General features: G+C 46.6%; 1 protein-coding gene across 3 annotated transcripts in view; it reads left to right on the top strand.

The window, feature by feature from the left end:
- ASPHD2 (aspartate beta-hydroxylase domain containing 2) overlaps positions 1-17,428 on the top strand; it is a 276,383-nt gene that overhangs the window by 232,898 nt on the left and 26,057 nt on the right. For all 3 annotated transcript variants that reach the window (XM_069214695.1, XM_069214698.1, XM_069214697.1), the window contains one exon: positions 2,186-3,320. In XM_069214695.1, coding sequence (XP_069070796.1) covers positions 2,438-3,320 — 883 coding nt within the window. In that variant the 5' untranslated portion in view covers positions 2,186-2,437. The remainder of the gene's footprint in view (positions 1-2,185; positions 3,321-17,428) is intronic.

Here is a 17,428-nt window from a genome sequence, read left to right as displayed (position 1 = left end):
CATCTGGGGTTGCTGGAAATGCTGCCAAAGTCCTCTCGGGTAGCAGTACCACTCACAGGCACAGAGGTGCATCTTTAAAGCTCATCAGCTTGCTGGCTCAAGGGAGCCTTTTAATGCGAAGGGAGGTTGGGAGCACACTGCCTTACATCCCAGCACAGTTCGCCTCTTTGCAACTTGGTAAATGAGCTATTGAGCTGACAAGCTCTGGCTGATGCACCTGCGCCCAGTGAGTGGTACAGAGACCCGAGGAGACTTTGGGCAGCATTTCTAGCACCGCCAGAGAATGTGTTGCTCTCTACTGAAGAAGGATAACTGTCCTGAAACATGTGTCTAGAGATAGCCAGCACTGGCTGCACCAATAAGGGTGAAAAACTAAAGAGTGTCACTGAAGCAAATGTTACTATGCACTGCGTTTACCAAGATGCATTGGGGCAAACAGAGTGCTGGGATGTGAGGCAGTGTGCTCCCAACCCCCTTTTTTTTTTTTTTACGATGCGTGATATTCGCAAATACATTGCGATGGTCAGCGCAGGCCCCTTGTGTAATGTTTTGACGAATTTGCGAATATTGGTTGCGATGAATACGCGAATAAGCCAAAAAAATGCAAAAAATTCACACTTATTCATACACTCATTCATTCAGTCATAGATGCACTCAGAGACTCACGCGCCCACTCACACACCCACTCATAGATTCACACACCCACTTTCAGACCCACTCAGACACTTACGCACCCACTCACTGATCCACTCACAGAGAAAGACAGTGTGGCAAATCCCTGCCAAAGGTGGTGCGTGGCGTGGGGTTGGGTGGTTATACAACCCCAGCCACGTAAGTTTGGGTAGTTATAAAGGCTTGGTCTCAGGTCACGCCCTGTGGCCAACCTCTGCTGCGCACGGCCAAAGGCACAGCTAATTACTCCACATATTGAATATATATATATATATATATATATATATATATATATATATATATATATATATATATATATATACACTCATACAAACATACTTATACATGTATGCATCTGTGGTAAAGGCCTATGCATGTAAACATTTTCGTTGTAAATGCATGCGTGCTAAAGACTCATTCTTTGTTATGAAGGCGTTGTAAAGGCATGCTTGGTTCTGTCATACAACCTTCTGTCTCTGTCTTTCTCTGGTTCTCCATATACGCTGTTAACACTGCCTCCCAATCCTTTCCTTTACGATGTTCTGGAGGGCATGGTGCTAACACACTTCCTCGTCCCCTTCTAGACTTTACTCCCTTGCTGATAATATGAATACCTTTGATGTATTTTGTCATTCATACACCAGTGTCTTCCATCTCTTCGTGGCACAATTCTCAGCCGTCTTTGATGTCCATCAGCTACTCTTGAATGTCTTCACTCTTTCTTGCTAGGACAGACATTCTCACTTCTCATTTATTGCCACCTGCTCTCACTTTGACTGTTACCTTTTCGTTCCACGCTCTAGTTTTGATTTCTAACCTTAATGGTCTACCTACACCTAACGTCTTGTCCTTTCCACATCTAAATTCTGTTTTTCTCACTTTACTCCTCGGAAATCCCACTTTTTCAGTTCCTATCTTTAAGCCCCTGTGCAGGTCAAATCCTTTTCACTAGTTGCCCCAAGCTCGGGAACCCGTTTCTATCTGCTTCTCGCAGTTAGCACTCCCCCTTCTCTGGGTCCAAGTAGTTTGGTGAAAGCGCCTTCTGTTCATGGCTTTGCTTAGCAAATTTCATTTACCTCACTGTTTGGTATCTCTGGCAATGAAGTAATGAATTTGTAATCTGACATTATATCGTGATTTACAATGCACTGCCAGTTGTCCGTATGCTGTGGTGGAAAAGTATGTTATTAGAAATTCTTTATTTCTTCATTTCATTTATTTTGTAATTTAATTTAAAAAAAGGGAAAGACATCGCTTACATTGAGATGGATATTGGTAACAAGTCCTAGATATGGGGAACTGTTCAAATATTAAAAGGAAAAATATCTAATGTATTCCAAACGGTGATAGTCAATCCTATAATCCTTTATCTTTTGTTTTGTGCTCTTCCAATACTATTCACTGGTTTTCACCCCAAGCATGTTCTATTTCCGACGCGGTAAGAGCAAAGAAAAAAGAACATTTTCAGTCAGGGGATGAAAAAATATAATTATGTGTGACTTGTTTGTTGCAGATTCTGCCTCTCAGCTGCACTTTGAAATGACTAACCAGGGGGAAGCAGCAGGGACCATCCAGATGACACATTGCTGAGCCGTAAAGGGAAGCAGCCCACGGAAATCACTATGGTCAGATGCACTCGGAGGGGTTTAAATGTGAACACAAAAGACTTGCCCGTTCCTAATGCAATGCTTAGATCTTTTAAAGCGACACGCAGAATCATGCTTTTCTGCTCCGAATACCCGCCTACTCATCCGTACTAACCTGCATGGTGTGGGTGCCTTTGAGAAACCTGAAGACTAATCGCTTTGCCTTGTACTCATCTAACAACAGCTGCCCCAAAATGTCAGCAGACTGGCTGATGGAGTGGAGCTGGTCACTAGACGGACTTCGCGATCTGATCGCCACAGGCATACACTCTTTTCGCGACTGCGATACCATTGCACTTTCTACTGTCGCTTGCCTTTTGGTGTTGTTTGTGTGGTACTGTTATCACATTGGGAGGGAGCAGCCACGCACTTACGTCACTGTGAATTCCATCATTCAGAGCTCCGATGTGAACGGGCTACAGAACGGCTATGCCTATTGCCATTCGCCTGAGTGTGTACGGTGTACCCACAATGAGGGACTTAACCAGAAACTCTATCACAATTTGCAGGAATACGCCAAGAGGTACTCCTGGTCGGGGATGGGCAGAATCCACAAGGGTATTCGAGAACAAGGGCGGTACCTAAACAGCCGGCCGTCCATACAGAAGCCGGAGGTCTTCTTCTTGCCTGATTTACCAACAACGCCATATTTTTCTCGGGAAGCACAAAAGCACGACGTGGAATTACTGGAGCGGAACTTCCAGACCATTCTGAGTGACTTTGAGGCCCTCTACAAGTCGTTCTCCAACTGCAGCCTTCCGCAAGGATGGAAGATGAACAGCACCCCCAGAGGAGAGTGGTTCACGTTTTATTTCGTGAATCAGGGAGTCTGCATTCCCAGCAACTGCCGGAAATGCCCACGGACGTACCGCTTACTTGGCAGCCTTCGCACCTTTATTGGGAACAATGTCTTTGGAAATGCTTGTATATCAGTGCTGAGCCCTGGAGCAGTAATAACAGAGCACTATGGTCCCACAAACATCAGAATTCGATGCCACTTGGGTATGTACATTGTGTATCATAATTATTACTAAAAAAAATATTTTCTATTTCTTAACTTGTCCAAAGTACAAAAGGTGGCGGGCATAGTGTCAATGCATGCAATACACATGACCACACGTTGCATTCTAATTCGGATCTTAGGCCTATTACATCCAGTGGTGAGCAGTTTTAGGTATTTTGGGGAAAAAGACAAAAAATGGCTCATTACACATCTTCTAGGAGTTATCAACCCATGAGAAGGTATTGACCCTGCCTAGGCGTGGAGACAAAGGTAATTGTTGGGTGAGGTGAATTTTCTTTGGACAAGTGTGAAATTTGTGTTTCTCCCAATGCACAAAAAACACAGTTTAACAAAACAGTGTCCCCCAAGTGTTTTGCCCAAACATGCATTTGGTAATGTAGCTATACATTTATTCAAAAATCAAATCAGTTAATGAAAAACTACGCGAGGAAAAAACTAAATGGATTTGTGAACCAAGCACAAAACGCTTTCCTGTTACACACGGTTTGAGTGGATGTGGAGTTTTCCCCCAGAAACTGGGTTAGTTCTTACTGCTCAAAAAACAATAATTAGGTCCGACGTTGTTGGTAGGTTGAGCCTTATAGTTGAGCTTATCCACTTTATTAAAACCCTAAGATGACAATACCCTTTTTGTTGTGTATGTAGTATGGGTGTATTTTTGATGTTATTGTTGTGAAATACAAGCAACCTTGTTTTGCTTATTCTCTCCCTCTCCGGCCCCCACTCTGTCATGAATCTTGAATAGTGATTAATAGATTACATATTAAACTACCTCCTAATTTAAATGAGCAATACTTCTTTCACAGAATGAGTACTTAAAAATGCATCAAGCATAACTGCATGAAAGTAGATTTTAAAATGTTGGGAATGGGTAAGGAATTAAAACTTTATACTTATGAACTAACACTATTTGTTTTGGATAAAAGGAGAAAATTAACTTGCTCTCAAATAACAGCATAGGCAAAGCCAATAGTTGTAGGACTAATGTGCTAATTAGAGTGAGGCACACAAGATGCAACCAGCAGGACCAGAGAGGGCGAAAACTGTAAATTACTCCCTTGCTCATTTCTTTGCAAAATACTCAAGTGCAGACAAAAGAGTACACTCAAAATCCAGTCGCATTTGATGAGGGATTAATGCTCCACTGGGATGAGGAAAGACTTGTTTGACAAAGTCTCAAGCCAACGAGGAGGTGGACCCAGACCCATTATATGTATATTTTTACCACTAGCTCTGCTGTCAAAATCTAGATCTAAAATGTACGTAAATACCAGCAGTGCCTCCTAACCCTCCTCCAGAAGTGGAAGGGGAAAATCTTAGCGTTACTATATGCTATGGTACTGGTTCCTTAATTGAAGGAGAGTTGTAACAAAGGAAAGGGAAGAATCTGATCTTGCACTAACTTCGGTAGATACTGTGGTTTATATAGAGTGCAACCAATTCCATTGGGTCACGGCTCCCACTGACAACCCTGCCACTGGTTCTGCTTTTGCAAGGTTGAGCATTACCAAAGAGGTATGGTAAAGGGGCCTGAGCCTTTTTGCTATGACATAAAGTTTAAATATGTCAGTTTCCACCAATGTGTTTTTGGGTTGCCATAAGTGTCTTGAAGTCAGTTAGTTGCCTGTGGACCAGAAGGCAGTGAAATTGTTTCAGACTAAAGTGTTATTTGCTTTCTTATCTCTAGATGAGCTGCTCCATTTCCTCTGTTTTGCTGATTTTTCCTAGATATTGTGGAAATCTCGTAAGAAGACTGTTTGCATAATTAAGCCTGTATACAGTGGTGGATAGTGTGGCTGAGGCAGTCTGTAGCAGGGGGACACAGCTCACCAAGTAATAGCAGGAGGTCTTTTATGTCTCTTTAATTTGCAGAAGCTTTATGTATAGGATGCTGTTTAGGCCCTCATTCAGATGGGACGCAGTGATACCTGGATCAGGCACTAATGTTGTTTGTGCCAGATTTCCAGTATTCCATGTTCAGTAGTAATTTTGCATACCATATTTTGCATTCACTAATCCAGAAGAACAGAAGACGGGAAGACAGAGTTCCCAGTGTACTGATGCTGAAACCTTATGTTAACCCTCGTTCCCTGGGGCAGTTTTACCTCCCCTTATCTCAATGACACTTTGGGCGTTATTACGAGTTTGTCAGTCGGAAAACCCGACTGCCAGACACTTGGTGAGGAGACCACTGCCCCATTAGGAGTTTTCCACATGGAGCCAAGTCCAATGCCGTCACACAGGGGGCCTCCCTAGCACCCTGGGAATGTGCACTGTCTGCTGAGCAGAAAGTGTGCATTACTACAGTCCTGGGGAGGGGAGCACGTGCACTGCCCGTGACAATGTCATGGGCAGTGCAGGGGCCCCCTGTGGCCCCCAGCACTTGTTCTCCGCCGGCCTTTTCTTGGCGGTTAAATCACCATTAAAAGGCTGAAGAAGAACATGGTTATAATCAGCAGGGCGGTGTTGTCTTCAGCGCCACCCTGGCTGATCACAACCAAGACTGCCGTGAGCCCATCGGGATCAGAGATCCTGGTGGAGATGGCAGTCTTTTGGTAGTCCCACCGCCAGACTTGTAATGTGGTGGTCAGGCCGCCACAGCCGCGGCAGTCCGATTGCCACCGCGAGTGGCGGTCCAATCGCCACCCTAGTGGTGGTCTTGAGACCGCCAGACTCTTAATCTGGCCCTTAGTCTCTTATCTTTCTTAAATGTTGTGTGTCAATGCTTATAACTAGAAGTATGTGGATCAGTTATCACTGTGACTTTTCAACAATAGAATTTCTTTCTCCTTAGCATTGATGTACAGCAAGTTTGTTTTCATCTAAATAGAGAACTACCACAAACAATCTTGAAGTTTGTTGAGGCAAGCTCAAAGCTTCTTTTTTTGCTGTTGAACATCAGCATGATTTAGGTATTGTCAGAGGACAAAGTTATCAAGGTGCGAACATGAACCTTAAAAATAGTGATGGAAGGAATACTTAGAGGAATTTCAGCCACTGGTGAAGACTCTGAGCTGAATTTCAGACCATGGTTTTTCACCCTTTTCCACCATGCTACTCTAGAGAGAGATCGGCCATATGCAAATCAGTCCTTTTTCTACTCCAAAAGGAACTGTCTAGTCTGAAGTGCTAAGCCACCCCCCTCCCACACCCATCCCCCCAAACAACCTTTAACTGCTTCCAGCCAACTTAGACCTCATGAGTGAGCTATAGCTTGAGACCTGTGGCACAGTGGGCAAGGGACCCAAGTCGGAGCATACCTTTAGGACCTACTGAAACAAACTGATAGAAGGAATGTTTGACTTAATTTCAACCGCTGGTGAATGCTCAGGGTTTCATTCCAGACCATCTGTTATTTCATCCACTTTGCAGCTTATGACAGTCTGATGCCTGTGCCATAGAACTCAAGCTGTACCTGTAGGAGGCTGGACTGGCTTGTAGTGAGTACCAAGGGGTACTTGCACCTTGCACCAGGCCCAGTTATCCCTTATTAGTGTATAGGGTGTCTAGCAGCTTAGGCTGATAGATAATGGTAGCTTAGCAGAGCAGCTTAGGCTGAACTAGGAGACGTGTGAAGATACTACAGTACCACTTAGTGTCATATGCACAATATCATAAGAAAACACAATACACAGTTATACTAAAAATAAAGGTACTTTATTTTTATGACAATATGCCAAAGTATCTTAGAGTGTACCCTCAGTGAGAGGATAGGAAATATACACAAGATATATATATACACAATAGCAAAAATATGCAGTATAGTCTTAGAAAACAGTGCAAACAATGTATAGTTACAATAGGATGCAATGGGGAAACATAGGGATAGGGGCAACACAAACCATATACTCCAAAAGTGGAATGCGAACCACAAATGGATCCCAAACCTATGTGACCTTGTAGAGGGTCGCTGGGACTATTAGAAAATAGTGAGAGTTAGAAAACTAACCCTCCCCAAGACCCTGAAAAGTGAGTGCAAAGTGCACTAAAGTTCCCCTAAGGACAAAGAAGTCGTGTTAGAGGAATAATGCAGGAAAGACACAAACCAACAATGCAACAACTGTGGATTTCCAATCTAGGGTACCTGTGGAACAAGGGGACCAAGTCCAAAAGTCACAAGCAAGTCGGAGATGGGCATATGCCCAGGAAAGGCCAGCTGTGGATGCAAAGAAGCTTCTACTGGACAGAAGAAGCTGAGGTTTCTGCAGGAACGAAAAGGGCTAGAGACTTCCCCTTTGGTGGACGGATCCCTCTCGCCGTGGAGAGTCGTGCAGAAGTGTTTTCCCGCCGAAAGAACGCCAACAAGCCTTGATAGCTGCAAATCGTGCGGTTAGCGTTTTTGGACGCTGCTGTGGCCCTGGAGGGACCAGGAGGTCGCAAATTGGACCAGGAGAGAGAGGGGACGTCGAGCAAGACAAGGAGCCCTCTCAGCAGCAGGTAGCACCCGGAGAAGTGCCAGAAACAGGCACTACGAGGATGCGTGAAACAGTGCTCACCCGAAGTTACACAAAGGAGTCCCACGTCGCCGGAGACCAACTTAGAAAGTCGTGCAATGCAGGTTAGAGTGCCGTGGACCCAGGCTTGGCTGTGCACAAAGGATTTCTGCCGGAAGTGCACAGGGGCCGGAGTAGCTGCAAAAGTCGCGGTTCCCAGCAATGCAGCCCAGCGAGGTGAGGCAAGGACTTACATCCACCAAACTTGGACTGAAGAGTCACTGGACTGTGGGGGTCACTTGGACAGAGTCGCTGGATTCGAGGGACCTCGCTCGTCGTGCTGAGAGGAGACCCAAGGGACCGGTAATGCAGCTTTTTGGTGCCTGCGGTTGCAGGGGGAAGATTCCGTCGACCCACGGGAGATTTCTTCGGAGCTTCTGGTGCAGAGAGGAGGCAGACTACCCCCACAGCATGCACAAGCAGGAAAACAGTCGAGAAGGCGGCAGGATCAGCGTTACAGAGTTGCAGTAGTCATCTTTGCTACTATGTTGCAGGTTTGCAGGCTTCCAGCGCGGTCAGCAGTCGATTCCTTGGCAGAAGGTGAAGAGAGAGATGCAGAGGAACTCGGATGAGCTCTTGCATTCGTTATCTAAAGTTTCCCCAGAGACAGAGACCCTAAATAGCCAGAAAAGAGGGTTTGGCTACCTAGGAGAGATTATAGGCTACTAACACCTGAAGGAGCCTATCAGAAGGAGTCTCTGACGTCACCTGGTGGCACTGGCCACTCAGAGCAGTCCAGTGTGCCAGCAGCACCTCTGTTTCCAAGATGGCAGAGGTCTGGAGCACACTGGAGGAGCTCTGGACACCTCCCAGGGGAGGTGCAGGTCAGGGGAGTGGTCACTCCCCTTTCCTTTGTCCAGTTTCGCGCCAGAGCAGGGCTAAGGGGTCCCCTGAACCGGTGTAGACTGGCTTATGCAGAATTGGGCACATCTGTGCCCAACAAAGCATTTCCAGAGGCTTGGGGAGGCTACTCCTCCCCTGCCTTCACACCATTTTCCAAAGGGAGAGGGTGTCACACCCTCTCTCAGAGGAAGTTCTTTGTTCTGCCATCCTGGGCCAGGCCTGGCTGGACCCCAGGAGGGCAGATGCCTGTCTGAGGGGTTGGCAGCAGCAGCAGCTGCAGTGAAACCCCAGGAAGGGCAGTTTGGCAGTACCAGGGTCTGTGCTACAGACCACTGGGATCATGGGATTGTGCCAACTATGCCAGGATGGCATAGAGGGGGCAATTCCATGATCATAGACATGTTACATGGCCATATTCGGAGTTACCATTGTGAAGCTACATATAGGTAGTGACCCATATGTAGTGCACGCGTGTAATGGTGTCCCCGCACTCACAAAGTTCAGGGAATTGGCTCTGAACAATGTGGGGGCACCTTGGCTAGTGCCAGGGTCCCCTCACACTAAGTAACTTTGCACCTAACCTTTACCAGGTAAAGGTTAGACATATAGGTGACTTATAAGTTACTTAAGTGCAGTGTAAAATGGCTGTGAAATAACGTGGACGTTATTTCACTCAGGCTGCAGTGGCAGGCCTGTGTAAGAATTGTCAGAGCTCCCTATGGGTGGCAAAAGAAATGCTGCAGCCCATAGGGATCTCCTGGAACCCCAATACCTTGGGTACCTCAGTACCATATACTAGGGAATTATAAGGGTGTTCCAGTAAGCCAATGTAAATTGGTAAAAATGGTCACTAGCCTGTTAGTGACAATTTGGAAAGAAATGAGAGAGCATAACCACTGAGGTTCTGATTAGCAGAGCCTCAGTGAGACAGTTAGTCACTACACAGGTAACACATTCAGGCACACTTATGAGCACAGGGGCCCTGGGTTACCAGGGTCCCAGTGACACATACAACTAAAACAACATATATACAGTGAAAAATGGGGGTAACATGCCAGGCAAGATGGTACTTTCCTACACAACCCCCCCCCCCCCCCAAACGAAGGACAATAAGACTAGCCATGACCTGATGAGTCTTCATTGTCTAAGTGGAAATATCTGGAGAGTCCATCTGCATTGGAGTGGCTACTCCCAGGTCTATGTTCCACTGTATAGTCCATTCCCTGTAGGGATATGGACCACCTTAACAATTTAGGATTTTCACCTTTCATTTGTTTTAGCCAAAGTAGAGGTTTGTGGTCTGTCTGAACAATGAAGTGAGTGCCAAACAGGTATGGCCTCAACTTCTTCAGTGCCCAGACCACAGCAAAGGCCTCCCTCTCAATGGCAGACCAACGCTTTTCTCTAGGGGTCAACCTCCTACTAATAAAAGCAACAGGTTGATCCTGGCCCTCAGAATTCAGTTGTGATAGGACTGCCCCTACTCCTAATTCAGATGCATCAGTCTGGACATAGAATTTTTTAGAGTAACAAGGGCTTTTCAGGACAGGTGCAGAGCACATGGCCTGCTTCAGCTCCTCAAAAGCTTTCTGACAGTTTGCTGTCCATAATACCTTTTTAGGCATTTTCTTGGATGTGAGGTCATTAAGAGGGGCTGCAATGGAGCCATAGTTCTTAATGAACCTCCTGTAATACCCAGTGAGGCCTAGGAAGGCTCTCACCTGAGTCTGAGTGGTAGGGGGAACCCAATCAATAATTGTTTGGATTTTCCCCTGAAGTGGTGCAATCTGTTCCCCACCAACAAGGTGTCCCAGATAAACCACCTTACCCTGCCCTATCTGGCACTTTGAAGCCTTGATAGTGAGGCCTGCCTTTTGCAGGGCCTCCAAAACTTTCCATAGGTGGACCAGGTGATCATCCCAGCTGGAGCTAAAGACAGCTATATCGTCCAAATATGCTGCACTGAAAGCTTCCAGCCCTTGCAGGACTGTGTTCACCAACCTTTGAAAAGTGGCAGGTGCATTTTTCAAACCAAAAGGCATTACAGTAAACTGGTAATGGCCTCCAATGGTAGAAAATGCAGTCTTAGGTTTAGCATCTTCTGACAATTTGATCTGCCAATACCCTGCAGTCAAATCAAAAGTGCTTAGATACTTGGCAGATGCCAGTGTATCTATGAGCTCATCTGCCCTGGGTATAGGGTGAGCATCAGTTTTGGTTACCAAGTTGAGACCTCTATAGTCTACACAAAACCGCATTTCCTTGTTTCCATCTTTGGAATGGGGTTTTGGTACCAGTACCACAGGAGAAGCCCATGGACTGTCAGAGTGCTCAACTACTCCTAGTTCTAACATTTTCTGGACCTCTTGCTTTATGCAGTCCCTGACATGGTCAGGCTGCCTATAGATCTTACTTTTGACAGGTAAACTGTCTCCAGTATCTATAGTGTGCTCACACCAAGAAGTGGTACCTGGCACAGTAGAGAAGAGTTCAGAGAATTGATCTAGGAGGTTTATGCAATTGTCTTTCTGCTCAGTAGTAAGACAATCAGCCAAAACTACACCTTCCACCACAGCATCTTGTTCTGTGGAAGAGAAGAGATCAGGTAGAGGATCACTGTCTTCTTCCTGTCCCTCATCTGTTGCCATGAGCAGGGTGAGATCAGCCCTGTCATAGTAGGGTTTCAGGCGGTTGACATGGAGCACCCTAAGGGGACTCCTGGCAGTGCCTAAGTCAACTAAATAGGTGACTTCTCCCTTCTTTTCAACAATTGTGTGGGGTCCACTCCATTTATCTTGGAGTGCTCTTGGGGCCACAGGCTCCAAGACCCACACTTTCTGCCCTGGTTGGTACTGAACCAAAACAGCCTTCTGATCATGCCATTGCTTCTGGAGCTCTTGGCTGGCCTGAAGGTTTTTACTGGCCTTTTTCATGTACTCAGCCATCCTTGATCTGAGGCCAAGTACATAATCCACAATATCCTGCTTAGGAGCTTTTAAAGGTTGTTCCCAACCCTCCTTTACAAGTGTGAGTGGACCCCTAACAGGGTGTCCAAAAAGAAGTTCAAAGGGGCTGAAGCCCACTCCTTTCTGGGGTACCTCCCTGTAGGCAAAAAGGAGGCATGGTAGAAGGATATCCCATCTCCTGCGGAGTTTTTCAGGGAGACCCATAATCATGCCTTTGAGAGTTTTATTAAATCTCTCCACCAGTCCATTTGTTTGTGGATGATAGGGTGTTGTGAACTTGTACGTTACACCACACTCCTTCCACATGGCCTTTAAGTATGCAGACATGAAATTGCTTCCCCTGTCTGATACTACTTCCTTTGGGAAGCCCACCCTGGAAAATATTCCCAGGAGGGCCTTTGCCACTGCAGGTGCTGTAGTGGTCCTTAAAGGAATAGCTTCAGGATATCTTGTGGCATGGTCCACTACCACCAAGATAAACCTATTGCCTGAAGCAGTAGGAGGGTCAAGGGGGCCAACTATGTCAACCCCTACCCTTTCAAAGGGAACCCCAACCACAGGCAGTGGAATAAGGGGTGACTTTGGGGTGCCACCTGTCTTGCCACTGGCTTGACAGGTTTCACAGGACTTACAAAATTCCTTTGTGTCCTCAGACATTCTAGGCCAATGAAACAGGGGAACAAGCCTGTCCCAAGTTTTCATTTGTCCTAGATGCCCAGCTAGGGGAATGTCATGTGCCAGGGTTAGGAGGAACTTTCTGTACTCCTGAGGAATCACTAATCTCCTGGCAGCTCCAGGTTTAGGATCCCTATGCTCAGTGTACAAGAGGTTGTCCTCCCAGTAAACTCTGTGAGAGTCACTGACATCCCCATTAGCCTGTTTGACAGCTTGCTGTCTGAGACCCTCTAATGTGGGACAGGTTTGCTGTGCCACACTCAGCTCCTCTCTGGCAGGCCCCCCTTCACCCAAAAGCTCAGCAGTGTCTGCTTCCAGCTCCTCTGGTGTAGGTTCTGCACAGGGAGGGAATTCTTCTTCCTCAGAAGTTGAATCCACTGTAGAGGGAGGGATAGTAGGAAGTGGTTTGCTTCTACTAGCCCTAGCTTTAGGGAGCACTTGGTCCATTGTTCCAGGATCCAAGCTTCCCTGTCCTTTTTGCTTTTTGGCCTGAGCCCTTGTCAAAGCAAAAAGATGCCCTGGGATGCCCAGCATTGCTGCATGGGCCTCCAACTCCACATCTGACCAAGCTGATGTCTCCAAATCATTCCCTAATAGACAGTCTACAGGTAAATCTGAAGCTACCACAACTTTCTTTGGACCTGTAACCCCCCCCCCCCCCAGTTGAGATTTACAACAGCCATGGGGTGGCTAAGTGTGTTGTTGTGAGCATCGGTTACTTGGTACTGGTGACAAAGTAGGTGTTGTTCAGGGTGGACCAGTTTCTCTATGACCATAGTCACACTGGCTCCAGTGTCCCTGTAGGCCTGAACCTCAACACCATTTATTAGGGGTAGCTGCTTGTACTTATCCATATTAAGGGGACAAGCAACTAAGGTGGCTAAATCAATAGCCCCCTCAGAGACTAACACAGCCTCTGTGGCCTCCCTAACAAGGCCAACCCCAACTAAGTTACCAATAGTGAGCCCAGCTACTCCCTTGGATTGGCTATTGGTAGGTTTGCTCCCACCACCACTGCTATTAGTAGGGACACTAGGTGTAGCAGTAGGGGTTGTAGTGGTAGGAGGATTGGTGCTTTTCTTTGGACAACTGGGATCTGTTGTCCAATGGCCTTTTATTTTACATAAATAGCACCATGGTTTCTTTTCCTTGTTCTGATTAAAAGAGGATTTGGGTCCACCACCCCCACCAGAGTGTTTTTGTGGGCCTGATGAAGACTCATTTTTAGATTTTTCCCCACCCTTGTCAGAAGACTTACCATCCTTCTTTTTGTTGCCATCTTTGTCACCCCCTGTATGAACTTTTCTGTTCACCCTTGTTCTGACCCATTTGTCTGCCTTCTTTCCCAATTCTTGGGGAGAGGTCAGATCAGAGTCCACCAAGTACAGGTGCAACAAATCAGACACACAATTATTAAGAATATGCTCTCTCAGGATTAAGTTATACAGGCTGTCATAATCAGCAACTTTACTGCCATGTAACCACCCCTCCAAGGCCTTCACTGAATGGTCAATGAAATCAACCCAGTCTTGTGAAGACTCCTTTTTGGTCTCTCTGAACTTTATCCTGTATTGTTCAGTGGTTAAGCCATAACCGTCCAGGAGTGCATTCTTAAGAACTTTGAAATTATTAGCATCATTTTCTTTCACAGTAAGGAGCCTATCCCTACCTTTTCCACTAAATGATAGCCATAGGATAGCAGCCCACTGCCTTTGAGGGACATCCTGTACAACACAGGCCCTCTCAAGTGCAGCAAACCACTTGTTAATGTCATCCCCCTCCTTATAAGGGGGAACTATTTTGTGCAGATTCCTGGAATCATGCTCTTTTGCAGGATGACTATGGGGAATACTGCTGCTGCCACCATGGGTTTCTAAACCCAACTTCTGTCTTTCCTTCTCTAGTTCAAAAGACTGTCTATCCAAATCCAGCTGTTGCTTTTTAAGCTTCAGTCTGGTTTGTTCCACCCTCAACTTATTGAGTTCCCTCTCTAACATTCTGTCATCAGGGTTGGTGGGAGGGACATTCCTAGATACAGAGGTGTGATGGGAATGAACAGAAGGAGACCTGTCCCTTACAGAAGCCACCCTAACAGCTTGGCTAACAGAAACATCACTACCAGTATGGTGAGAATAAATGCTTTTGCTATGATGCGAGACAACACTATTTATATGGTGTGGCTCATCATCATTACCAACTATGCTAGACTGTCTAGTAATGGGCAGGCTAGGAAGTTTCTTTCCTGAATCTTTTCCTGGGGGAGTCCCTGGATCAGATTGAGAACCATTAGCTACTTTTTCAACAGATGGGGCACTTCTGGCCTTATCCTGTTCTCTAAGCATGTTAAGTAACAGTTCCAAGGAAGGATTCTTGCCTACACTCAAACCTCTCTCTACACAGAGACTCCTTGCTCCTTTCCAGCTAAGGTGGCCATATGCAAGTTTGGACAGATCAACATTTTGGCCTGTGCCAGACATTTTTAGAGAGAGTTAAAAGTGATAGTAAAAGATAAAACGTTTGTCAGAGCTTTTAGAAAGACAGAGAAAAAAAACTTTTTAAACTTTTAAGAACTTTTTGAAAGTTTAGAAGTACTTTTCAGCACTTAGCCAAAAAGTTTTGCATTTCCTCTTTTCTATGTGTATATACACTGACCTTGTTTTGTATATTTTTCTCTTATGAAAAGTACAATGACAAGAGTGGTAAGTAGTCTCAAAGCACTTATCCCACCGCTGCACAACCAATGTAGGAGGCTGGACTGGCTTGTAGTGAGTACCAAGGGGTACTTGCACCTTGCACCAGGCCCAGTTATCCCTTATTAGTGTATAGGGTGTCTAGCAGCTTAGGCTGATAGATAATGGTAGCTTAGCAGAGCAGCTTAGGCTGAACTAGGAGACGTGTGAAGCTACTACAGTACCACTTAGTGTCATATGCACAATATCATAAGAAAACACAATACACAGTTATACTAAAAATAAAGGTACTTTATTTTTATGACAATATGCCAAAGTATCTTAGAGTGTACCCTCAGTGAGAGGATAGGAAATATACACAAGATATATATACACAATAGCAAAAATATGCAGTATAGTCTTAGAAAACAGTGCAAACAATGTATAGTTACAATAGGATGCAATGGGGAAACATAGGGATAGGGGCAACACAAACCATATACTCCAAAAGTGGAATGCGAACCACGAATGGACCCCAAACCTATGTGACCTTGTAGAGGGTCGCTGGGACTATTAGAAAATAGTGAGAGTTGGAAAACTAACCCTCCCCAAGACCCTGAAAAGTGAGTGCAAAGTGCACTAAAGTTCCCCTAAGGACAAAGAAGTCGTGTTAGAGGAATAATGCAGGAAAGACACAAACCAACAATGCAACAACTGTGGATTTCCAATCTAGGGTACCTGTGGAACAAGGGGACCAAGTCCAAAAGTCACAAGCAAGTCGGAGATGGGCATATGCCCAGGAAATGCCAGCTGTGGATGAAAAGAAGCTTCTACTGGACAGAAGAAGCTGAGGTTTCTGCAGGAACGAAAAGGGCTAGAGACTTCCCCTTTGGTGGACGGATCCCTCTCGCCGTGGAGAGTCGTGCAGAAGTGTTTTCCCGCCGAAAGAACGCCAACAAGCCTTGCTAGCTGCAAATCGTGCGGTTAGCGTTTTTGGACGCTGCTGTGGCCCTGGAGGGACCAGGAGGTCGCAAATTGGACCAGGAGAGAGAGGGGACGTCGAGCAAGACAAGGAACCCTCTCAGCAGCAGGTAGCACCCGGAGAAGTGCCAGAAACAGGCACTACGAGGATGCGTGAAACAGTGCTCACCCGAAGTTACACAAAGGAGTCCCACGTCGCCGGAGACCAACTTAGAAAGTCGTGCAATGCAGGTTAGAGTGCCGTGGACCCAGGCTTGGCTGTGCACAAAGGATTTCTGCCGGAAGTGCACAGGGGCCGGAGTAGCTGCAAAAGTCGCGGTTCCCAGCAATGCAGCCCAGCGAGGTGAGGCAAGGACTTACCTCCACCAAACTTGGACTGAAGAGTCACTGGACTGTGGGGGTCACTTGGACAGAGTCGCTGGATTCGAGGGACCTCGCTCGTCGTGCTGAGAGGAGACCCAAGGGACCGGTAATGCAGCTTTTTGGTGCCTGCGGTTGCAGGGGGAAGATTCCGTCGACCCACGGGAGATTTCTTCGGAGCTTCTGGTGCAGAGAGGAGGCAGACTACCCCCACAGCATGCACAAGCAGGAAAACAGTCGAGAAGGCGGCAGGATCAGCGTTACAGAGTTGCAGTAGTCGTCTTTGCTACTATGTTGCAGGTTTGCAGGCTTTCAGCGCGGTCAGCAGGCGATTCCTTGGCAGAAGGTGAAGAGAGAGATGCAGAGGAACTCGGATGAGCTCTTGCATTCGTTATCTAAAGTTTCCCCAGAGACAGAGACCCTAAATAGCCAGAAAAGAGGGTTTGGCTACCTAGGAGAGAGGATAGGCTACTAACACCTGAAGGAGCCTATCAGAAGGAGTCTCTGACGTCACCTGGTGGCACTGGCCACTCAGAGCAGTCCAGTGTGCCAGCAGCACCTCTGTTTCCAAGATGGCAGAGGTCTGGAGCACACTGGAGGAGCTCTGGACACCTCCCAGGGGAGGTGCAGGTCAGGGGAGTGGTCACTCCCCTTTCCTTTGTCCAGTTTCGCGCCAGAGCAGGGCTAAGGGGTCCCCTAAACCGGTGTAGACTGGCTTATGCAGAATTGGGCACATCTGTGCCCAACAAAGCATTTCCAGAGGCTGGGGGAGGCTACTCCTCCCCTGCCTTCACACCATTTTCCAAAGGGAGAGGGTGTCACACACTCTCTCAGAGGAAGTTCTTTGTTCTGCCATCCTGGGCCAGGCCTGGCTGGACCCCAGGAGGGCAGATGCCTGTCTGAGGGGTTGGCAGCAGCTGCAGTGAAACCCCAGGAAGGGCAGTTTGGCAGTACCAGGGTCTGTGCTACAGCCACTGGGATCATGGGATTGTGCCAACTATGCCAGGATGGCATAGAGGGGGCAATTCCATGATCATAGACATGTTACATGGCCATATTCGGAGTTACCATTGTGAAGCTACATATAGGTAGTGACCCA

The sequence above is a fragment of the Pleurodeles waltl genome, chromosome 11, assembly GCF_031143425.1.
Source record: "Pleurodeles waltl isolate 20211129_DDA chromosome 11, aPleWal1.hap1.20221129, whole genome shotgun sequence".
Lineage (NCBI taxonomy): Eukaryota > Metazoa > Chordata > Amphibia > Caudata > Salamandridae > Pleurodeles > Pleurodeles waltl.
The sequence above is the reverse complement of the archived record's forward strand: the minus strand, read 5'-3'. Positions and strand labels throughout refer to the sequence as shown.